Below are 10,830 nucleotides of genomic sequence, written 5' to 3'. Positions count from 1 at the left end.
TTTCCAGTGTAAACACTGTGACAAGGGTTTCAGTCAGTTAGGTAACCTGAAGACACATCAGCGTGTCCACACTGGAGAAATGCCCTTTGTGTGTAAACAGTGTGACAAGGGTTTCAGTAGGTTAGATCACCTGAAGACACATCAGCGTGTCCACACTGGAGAAGAACCCTTTGTGTGTAAACAGTGTGACAAGGGTTTCAGTCAGTTAGGTAACCTGAAGACACATCAGCGTGTCCACACTGGAGAAAAACCCTTTGTGTGTAAACAGTGTGGCAAGGGTTTCAGTGAGTTAGGTAACCTGAAGACACATCAGCGTGTCCACACTGGAGAAAAACCCTTTGTGTGTAAACAGTGTGGCAAGGGTTTCAGTGAGTTAGGTAACCTGAAGACACATCAGCGTGTCCACACTGGAGAAAGGCCCTTTGTGTGTAAACAGTGTGACAAGGGTTTCAGTCATTTGACTGATCTGAAGACACACCAGCGTGTCCATACTGGTGAAAAAACATTTGTGTGTAAACACTGTGACAAGAGTTTCAGTGTGTTAGGTGCCCTGAAGACACACCAGCGTGTCCACACTGGAGAAGAACCCTTTGTGTGTAAACAGTGTGACAAGGGTTTCAGTCAGTTAGGTAACCTGAAGACACATCAGCGTGTCCACACTGGAGAAAAGCCCTTTGTGTGTAAACAGTGTGACAAGAGTTTCAGTGTGTTAGGTGCCCTGAAGACACACCAACGTGTCCACACTGGAGAAGAACCCTATGTGTGTAAACAGTGTGACAAGGGTTTCAGTAGGTTAGATCACCTGAAGAACCACCAGCGTATCCACACTGGAAAAAAACCCTTTGTGTGTAAACAGTGTGACAAGGGTTTCAGTAGGTTAGATCACCTGAAGAGGCACCAGCGTATCCACACCACATAAGAGCTTCAATCAGTTACATATTCTGATGACAAACCATCATCTCCACACTTCACCCAATGAGTTGTTAGCACCGCTCAATAATTTTTTATGACGTATTTTACGCGGTCTAAACGCGTTATGACGTATTTTACGCGGCCTAAACGCGTTCTAAATCAGGGTTAACCAATCGGGTGCCTCTGTGACATCATGGACAGATCAACAGAATCGAAGTGTTTCATTGGTCTAGCGAACTCATGTCATCATCATTTGTGACATCATAGTTTTGGTAAAAAAGCGGTCTATAGGAGCGGTTAGCACCGCTCAAAAAAAAGAAAAAAAGAGAGAAAACACAACGTACTGTAGTACTTCTTAAGTTTGTTTAATATGAGCATAAAATCAATATTTTAAATGTTTTTCTTTATTTTTTTGTACATGCATTCCATACATTCCATAAGGATGTAATGGACAAATTACATCATCAACTTGCGACGGGTATTGCCCCTATTGAGTGAACGATTAATTTTACATTGTAGTTATGGGGGTAATTATAATGTACCTGTTAAGTATATTCAGCTTATTATTGGCCTCAGGGCATGTCGTTTCTTGGAGGGGCAACGAAGGCCATACCATGGCCTCTTGAATCAAGTGGCATAATGTGGATGTGATTTACATCATCTGGTGTAAACCCAGAACCTGGTAATTCATAGATTCAAAATTCATTGGAGTACGACAGTTGAAATCAGCATCCTTTCTTCCTGGTCCACGGTTAAACCATTCTTTGAAGTGTTAAGAATTGGGATGTTGCTGTTGTGTCTGGACTGTGCCATGTCTATCTGAGACAGGGCTGTCTCCTCCCTCATGTCTTCCCTTCTCCTCAGGAAGATGAAGAGTGCAAACATTATCAGCAGCGACACTAGGTCCACTGATATCCATATCATCCTGTATGTTTCAGGCCCCAGAGTCCAGTGAGGACGGCTCATATCTTTTAGGAGGTGGCAGGAGTTGGTCGTTACAGAGCTGGCACCCGAGCACCACAACAGAGAGAAGAGCCAGGGCTCGTTCACCACCCACAGGTTCACCGTCACGTTCCTGCATCGAAGATCCCTGATTGCGCCGGCACTCAACTTGCTGTACCTCAGATTCAGGTGGTTTCCACCACTTTCGTCCATTTCAGACACATTGTGATAGACCTGAATGAACTCCGGAGCAGCCTCCTTTACATACTCTCTGTCTTCGTATGGAAGCCAGAGAACTAGTTGCGGGGGAATGCCAGACCGCAGGATGGCGCCGACTAGGTCGGCAGTGTCGTTGTTGTCCTGGCGGTAGCCATAAAGGTCAAAAATGACTTTGACGCTGTGTTGCTTGGCCAGGTTAAGGAGCTGAAGTAAGGATGGAATAGTCTGATTCTTGGACATCTCTTTCTCCTCTGAAGAGAGCTGTGAGGCTGAGCGGAACGGGTCTGTCTTTACGAACCAGTCCCCTGCATTGAGGCTTTGTAACTCTTCCCAGGTGAGGTCAGTGCTATGGTCGAAGAGCTGCTCAGGAAATTTCTCCTTCACATCTGTTGTTCTCCGTAGGAAGTCAGAGCCACTGTCATGCATCAGGAAAGGAACCCTGTCTTTACTGATCTGCACGTCGGTCTCGAAGGCCGCCACGTTGCACCGCACACTTCTCCTGAATGACATCATGGTGTTCTCCGGGGCCAGCATCGGTGCTCCTCGGTGGCCAATGAGATCAGGTTTAGCCGGTAGCTCGGCCATCTCAATCAGACACGGCGAGTGGATGAAGAGGGGACACAGGAAGAGAGCTAACGACACCACAGTGAACACCACCATGATCAGGACCTTGGAGCCTGCCCTGCGGGCCTTGTGGAAGCTCTTGATCACAAGCCAGCTAAGCAGGGTTAAGGCTCCTACGCCACCCATATGTAAGAAAGGTGCCGTTGCCTGGAATGAGAGAAAAACGGTCTCCCATTCAGCTCTCCACTGATGGCTTATTCCAATGACTCCAAGCATGACGAACAGGACACTTAAAAACAGGAGGATCTTGTGTAACCAGTGTAAGTCGAGGGGTTCCTTCAAGGCGCCTTGGAACAGCGCAAAGAACAGCAGAAGAATGCAGTAGCTGGTCACCACAGCAGAGGTGATGGTGACCACCATGAACCAGTTCACCCACTGTTTCAGTATAGTGAAGCACTTCCAGTTGGCCTCCTCTCGGTCATTGAAAGCAATAAGACAGATGTACATCCAGCAGAGAGTGAGGAGGGACACCACCGCGACAACTGACGACCAGCAGCGGGCGCACCTTCTTTTCTTAACAGTCTCCATTTCCGTCTCCATTTTCTTCTCCTCACTCGGCTGCCTCCAGCTGCAGCTATACAGACCCCTACATAGGGCCCTGCAGCAATCCATGCAACAGCTGCTGTCTGTTGACATCGCCTCTTCGCTCCTCCTCTTCATCCTCGAGGGGAAACTGACGTTCTGGTTGAAAAGAGGAACCTCCGATGCTGGGATCTCCTCCAAGGTCGGGGGCTGATGTTCGTTAATGGCCATTGAAAGTCGTTAGTGGTAGAAATGTCACGTGCAGTTATGCTATGTTAGCAAGTTCAGTTCCTTGGTTTAAACCCATGAATGAGAAACTTCTACCTTTAGTCTAATGGTGGGGAGCAGTCAGCTATAATGTCATTGCTGTGACGTCAGGCATGGCCATATTTGGGCATAATTAGAGTGGTTGTCCTAGTACTTGTCCGACTTTCTTCTTCCATCCATCTTTCAAGATAAAGTTTATTTTGCCACGTTACTCCGTCCACAGTTTTTGCAGCACACACTCAAGCCATATGTCAAATTGACCGGCTTCATCGGAAATCATGTGCTTGCATTTTGCTAAGAGATGTTGTTTGTATACTAGTTTAAATCATATATTATATTCATTTTCCCCATTGACTTGAATGGGAAAATGCTAAAATGTAACTTTTCCCAAATATGGAGATGACTGACATAAATTTCTGACATCAATTCAACCAGTATGTTCATGTTCATAATATTGATGACATCAGGGATTTACATACTGTATATGGGCATAAAAGGGACAAGAACTGACACAGAAATCTCCATATACCGGTATGGCCATTCATTTATTAGTGATTACATTTTTACCCATTCACTTGAATGGGGAAAATTCTAATGGTAAATTAATTTGCAAGTGTTACTCGCGTCATGGCAAACACACTTGCAAATGCAATTTATCAGAATTGCATCTTTCCAGTCACTGCTACTACAGTGGTTTAACTAGTACTTGGAGGCCAGTCTATGAGCTCAATAGGCCTACTCGCAAGTACTGTGATCGGCTGGGTATATGTATAGTATGTCGGTGTCCTACTTTGTTTAAGCCCGTGGCCCAATCAGGGACCAGTATTTCTGGCAACACCATCATTAACAGCCAATGAGGGACCAGCATTCCTGGTGATGCCAGTAGTGAGCGCACTTCATGGCGCACAAGGAGCAAGCTGGCACCTCGACAGAGTTTAGTTCTAGTCAGTGTGGTTGCTGTAGGCAACACATTATTCTAGCCCAGATTTCGAATTATTTTTTTTCCTGGATACACTATCAGGAAGCAGCATTCTCAGTGACGTCACCATTATAGAGGAAGACCATTGAGTTCAATGGGAGACTGGTATAGGGGTGGTGCTAGCTTGAGGAATGGTCAAGTGCAGCCTGACCAATCAGGCCAATCAGGATTGGCCTGCTGATCCCCATTAGAGTCAACGGCAACCACACCAGCTTGCAATTTCCAATTGCATCTTTCTAGTTGTGGGCTCGCCTGAAAGGCGAGAACACTAATGTTATCCTCATTATTTATATATAGTGAGTTCCGCCGCATATTTCTGCCGCAGACAGTACAAAGGCAGGGCCCTTAGCCAATGAGGCGCAATTGGTGGAAAAGAAATTGGGAGTGGTGTTAGCTGGAGTATTGGTTGAGCTTCACATGACAGGTAGCATGCTGAGGCAACAAACCTAGTAGGCGGCGCTCCAGCTGAGAATGCGCCTAGAACTCCAACAGACATGAGGGGTATGAAACTCCAACCAGAGTGCACAAAATGAACAAAATGCCCAGAGATTGAGTGACGTAGAGTCAGATGCTCTCCACATGGTCTCCCGAGACAATGAGAATGAGGTTCTGGATCCAGTGAGTGACAGGATCCAAGGAATGACCATTCAGCATGAAGGTAGAGAAAGGCCTCTGGAGTTCCCAGAGTCAATGGAAACTGGAATTGTGAGCAACTGTCCCTCCAAGGCAAGCTTGACAAAAACATATTTTTTATTTATTTAGCTTTTTTTTTTTACATAAAACATAAAGGAAGAATAACATTTTTTTTAATTACAATTTTTTATTTGTATTTTATTTCCTTTTTAAACATCACTTTTTTTTACGAGCGAGCCCACACTGTTTCGTGGGAACAGTATCTCTAGTTACTAGAGTTGTGCATAGTTGAGCCGTCTGGATCATCATCTTTCGTTCTGCTTAAGCATGGCCTGAATGGTCAGTGTCGTCTGGTGGACAACTCCGTTGGTATAGTGTGGACATGGAGGTTTGTCATCAGAATATCTAACTGATTGAAGCTCTTATGTGGTGTGGACACGCTGGTGCCTCTTCAGGTTACTCAACATATTGAAACCCTTCTCACACTGTTTGCACACAAAGGGTTTTTCTCCACTGTGGACAAGCTGGTGTGTCTTCAGGTTACTCAATATTGAAACCCTTCTCACACTGTTTGCACACAAAGGGTTTTTCTCCACTGTGGACAAGCTGGTGTGTCTTCAGGTTACTCAACGTATTGAAACCCTTCTCACACTGTTTGCACACAAAGGGTTTTTCTCCACTGTGGACACGCTGGTGTGTCTTCAGGTTACTCAACATATTGAAACCCTTCTCACACTGTTTGCACACAAAGGGTTTTTCTCCACTGTGGACAAGCTGGTGTGTCTTCAGGTTACTCAACGTATTGAAACCCTTCTCACACTGTTTGCACACAAAGGGTTTTTCTCCACTGTGGACACGCTGGTGTGTCTTCAGGTGAACTAGCTGATTGAAACTCTTCTCACACTGTTTACACACAAAGGGTTTTTCTCCACTGTGGACACGCTGGTGTGTCTTCAGAGAACCTAGCACACTGAAACCCTTGTGACACTCTTTACACACAAAGGGTTTTTCTCCACTGTGGACACGCTGGTGTGTCTTCAGGTGAACTAGCTGATTGAAACTCTTCTCACACTGTTTACACACAAAGGGTTTTTCTCCACTGTGGACACGCTGGTGTGTCTTCAGAGAACCTAGCACACTGAAACCCTTGTGACACTCTTTACACACAAAGGGTTTTTCTCCACTGTGGACACGCTGGTGTGTCTTCAGAGAACCTAGCCCACTGAAACCCTTGTGACACTCTTTACACACAAAGGGTTTTTCTCCACTGTGGACACGCTGGTGTACATTCAGGTTGCCTAGCTGAGTGAAACTCTTGTCACATTGTTTACAATCGAAGGGCTTTTCCCCCGTGTGGACACGCTGATGTGTCGTCAGTTCATTTAACAGTCTGCAACTCTTATCACACTGTTTGCACTGGAAAGGTTTTTCTTTGGTGTGGACATGCTGGTGTTTCTTTGGAGTCGATACCTCAATGAAGCTTTTATCACATATGAGGTTTTCTTTCCTGTCTAAGTTATCCAATGTTTCTTTACTTCTCCTGGCTGAGATGAAGTCCTGGACTGTGTCTCCTTGTTTCTGGCTGGTTACACAGCTGGTGATTTTCGAGGAAGATGAGGGGAGCTGTCCATTGCTCATCATTTGACAGTAGAGGTTGTTGTAGCTCCTCTTCATGGACGAGGACCCGAGACTTGTCCCTGACTCTTTGATTCTCATAGTGCACTCTGCCTGTACATGTCTTCTCTTGGTCGCACTCAGACTAAATGTGATGTTTAAAAACTGTGTTGTATCTTATTCAGGATGACAGGAGCTCTGGTCTGACGTCACGCAACACAAACTTTTGGCAACATTCCTAATAAAACCGATTTGCACATCTGACAATTCATTCATCAGTGAATTTAGTTGAATCATTGAATCAAGTTAATGATCAAAGCCAGAAGACATGTCCAAAAATTAGGCAAAGTCTGGGGACTATCCCGGACTTTGCCTGAACTTCAACTAATACTAGTCTGACCAAGCCTCTGGTCTGACATCATAAACAAAAAAAAGATATTGCCATGCGTGCCTATCAACACTGATTTGCGCAGGTGCCCTTGCAGTTACTGGAATAGTTGAACTACAAGCTTACAAAGTGGCACAGCCCAATGTTGAGAAGTAGTGATTAATACTAGTAAGACACCTCAGGGCGACATGCGACCTCGCCCTATGTCGCGCCAATTCTTGGCCATCTGGCCAGTGATGTATATCGAACCAGTTACCCATATACTGTATAGAGACCCCTGCATGATAGTCAACAATGTTATGTCAAAACATGCCCATATATGGGCATTACCAAATATGGGCATTCCCAGTTGAAGGCATTCCCAATTGAAGGAAAAACATTTGAGGAGTGGTGCTGCTAGGTCGAGTATTGGTGCAGAATATAGTCACGGCAACCCGAAGGGCAACACACTATAGTTCTGGGGAAACGTTATCTTCACTGGATAAACTTCACTAGATAAATGTTTCCGCTGCCATTGGAAGTTGATGGAAATTGATGGAAATCAAATTAAGGAAAAACATTTGAGTGGTGCTAGCTTGAGTATTGGTCGAGCTTCACATGACAGTTAACTTGCCGTGGAATATAGTCACGTCGGCAACCACATTTGCAATTTCCAATTGCACCTTTCTATTATTAGTGTGGTTGCTATAGGCAACACACGATTGTTCTCAGTTTTTGAGCGATAGTGGCTGAGCGTGTGTCTGTAGCCACTTTTCCTCAGCGTTTTGCCATAGCAATGTGTTTTCCTCAGCGTTTTGCCATAGCAATATGTGTGTGTGTGTGTGTGTGTGTGTGTGTGTGTGTGTGTGTGTGTGTGTGTGTGTGTGTGTGTGTGTGTGTGTGTAGCCATATTACATCACATTACATCACCAGTTACATCCTAGACCTATCTGTAGCCACTTTTCCTCAGTGTTTTGCCATAGCAATGTATTTTCCTCAGCGTTTTGCCATAGCAATATGTGTGTGTGTGTGTGTGTGTGTAGCCATATTACACCACATTACATCACCAGTTACATCCTATAGACCTATCTGTAGCCACTTTTCCTCAGCGTTTTGCCATAGCAATGTGTTTTCCTCAGCGTTTTGGCATAGCAATATGTGTGTGTGTAGCCATATTACATCACCAATTACATCCTAGACCTATTTTCCTCAGCGTTTTGCCATAGCAATGTGTGTGCGTGTAGCCTGTATTACATCACCAATTACCAATTGAAGACGTTATGCAAGCACAACCACCGCTCACTTCACATCGGGTGTGTTTCTTTCCCCCAGCAAAGTTAACCTGCTTTTTGTAAATGTTTTGACTGATATTATATGGGTTGTAAGGCCGGATATCTTGGACAATATATAACGTCCAATCAGACAGGATTGGTCATGCTTCACTTGACATCACAATATATAATATAAATGGTCAGACGGAATTCATTTCCCAGTGGATTCCTCACGACTCAAAACAAAAACACTCGCACACTGTGTGCTCACATGCGAAAAAGTGCTTTATTGCACCAAATAACTGTTGTGACGTTTCGAGCAACACTGCTCTTCTGCACATAATTATACAAACACCAGCAAACATTCAATCACGGTCACATGGGATACAGCTGTGGATAGTTATACATGTGACCAAAACACTGCCACCTGAGTGGTCAGAGATATCAAAAGTTAAGACAATTAATTGTCTACCATACAGGCAATACAAAAATGATGATAATACACACATGCAAAGACAAGTATGCATTTGCAATAGTCATATTTAAGTACAAAAAAACAAAATATATAAACCCCTAACACCAAGGACCACTACTAATACAATAAAAACAGTTGAAATAAGGAGTATAACTCCATAATAATTGACACTGACATCGGGCTGAAGAGCCGTCATAAAGTGTGTACCTCTAAAGCACCTCCATTATTCTACACATTGGTACAATATATACAAAGCAAGCACTATAAGAACCCAGAGACCAAGGAAATGGGGGACCACAAAAATGATAATGACCAGGAACTGTCATAGAAATGGGCGAATGTCCATTTCTTCATTGAGGCCCTTAGGTGACAGGTGTCTGGAGTCAGTATGGGATCCAAAATGTCCCCCAGTTTTGCCTCCATGTATGTCTGACAGCTGGAGCATGAAATTATTCTGAACCCGAGTAAGAATCCTTTCTTTGAACATATTGTGTCCTATAAGAGGTACATTGATGACATCTTCTTCATTTGGACCTCTACTGAGGCCAGATTGCATGAGTTCCATACCTTTATGAATACACGTAATGCTCATTTAAAGTTCACAATGGCTTTTGATGCATCAAAAATGAACTTTCTGGACATTAACATTATCCATGAACGAGGTTCCCTTAGCACCAGTCTGTATAGAAAACCCACTGACAGAAATTCACTGTTACATGGAGACTCTTATCATCCGACTCCCTTAAAGAGAAGTCTTCCCATCTCTCAACTGAATCGTAAACGTAGAATATGTAGTTCTGACTCTGATTTTCATGTACATAGAGCTGATCTAGAACAATGTTTTCTGCAGAGAAATTATAAAAAAAAGAATGGGTTACACAAGCTTCTGAACGTTTCCAAAATATCACGCAATCTGAGTGTCTTAATAAAATTAGCACCAAGAGCAGTGACAAGAGAATTACATGTACTCTCCTCTATCTAAAGAGATGTCCAACATAGTCAATAAACATTGGCATATTATCTCCACAGATCCGGCCCTCAGAAAGCATATGTCCCAACCACCACGGGTGGTCTTCAAAAGACCCCCGAACCTGAGGAACATGTTGATGCGGTCAGACTGCCCTCCTGACCCCTCAGCCACCTCCCAGACGCTGTTGAGTCCTGTGGAACCAGGCAACTACAACTGTCAACAGTGTCATTTTACCCACAAAACCAACATGTTTTATCACCCACAGACAGGCAAAGTACTCAAGATAAGAGGTATAATTTCATGCAAAACAAACTATGTGATCTGCATGCTCAAATGCCCTTGCGGGCTGGCATATATTGGAAAAACCTCTAGAGCCCTATCAGAACTAGGATCACTGAACATAGGAGTAACATCAGAAACCATGATCAAAAGAGTCCTGTCGCTCTACATTTCAGTGCGTTTAAACACAGTGTTTCCTCTTTAAGTTATGTTGGCATCGAACATGTTCAACTCCCACGACGTGGTGGTGACATTAATGCTTTGCTCTTAAAACGTGAACTTTACTGGATACATGCTCTAAACACCATGTCACCTAATAAGGGCCTCAATGAAGAAATGGACATTCGCCCATTTCTATGACAGTTCCTGGTCATTATCATTTTTGTGGTCCCCCATTTCCTTGGTCTCTGGGTTCTTATAGTGCTTGCTTATATTGTACCAATGTGTAGAATAATGGAGGTGCTTTAGAGGTACACACTTTATGACGGCTCTTCAGCCCGATGTCAGTGTTGTTCACCTATGATAGATAGATAGATAGATACCTTTATTATCCTTATTGTCTCCACCAGCCGAAGGCAGGGGGAGAGTATGTTTTCGCCCCTGTCCGTGCGTCTGTCCGCCCGTCTGTCCGTCCGTCCGCCCCCCCCCCCCCTTAAATATGTCATTTTACACAGAATAAGCCCACTACCAAGATACTACAACGCAACCTTTCATGGTTAGATGTGGCTAGAAGTGTTACTGTAAATAGCTATAAAG

The 10,830-nt window shown here is 44.1% G+C and overlaps 1 protein-coding gene across 1 annotated transcript; it reads right to left on the bottom strand.

Annotated features, from left to right (window-relative positions):
* Positions 1-1,614: 1,614 nt before the first annotated feature.
* On the bottom strand, positions 1,615-3,450 carry LOC308303175 (glycerophosphoinositol inositolphosphodiesterase GDPD2-like; the record flags this gene model as incomplete). The annotated part of the gene is made up of 1 exon (XM_080747499.1): positions 1,615-3,450. One exon carries the CDS (start codon positions 3,448-3,450, stop codon positions 1,615-1,617), a length of 1,836 nt encoding a protein of 611 aa, XP_080603625.1.
* Between the last annotated feature and the right edge of the window lie 7,380 nt (positions 3,451-10,830).

This window comes from Nannobrachium achirus, assembly GCF_963921795.1.
Source record: "Nannobrachium achirus genome assembly, chromosome: 18".
Lineage (NCBI taxonomy): Eukaryota > Metazoa > Chordata > Actinopteri > Myctophiformes > Myctophidae > Nannobrachium > Nannobrachium achirus.
Note: the sequence above shows the minus strand (reverse complement) of the source record. Positions and strands in the feature narration are given on the sequence as shown.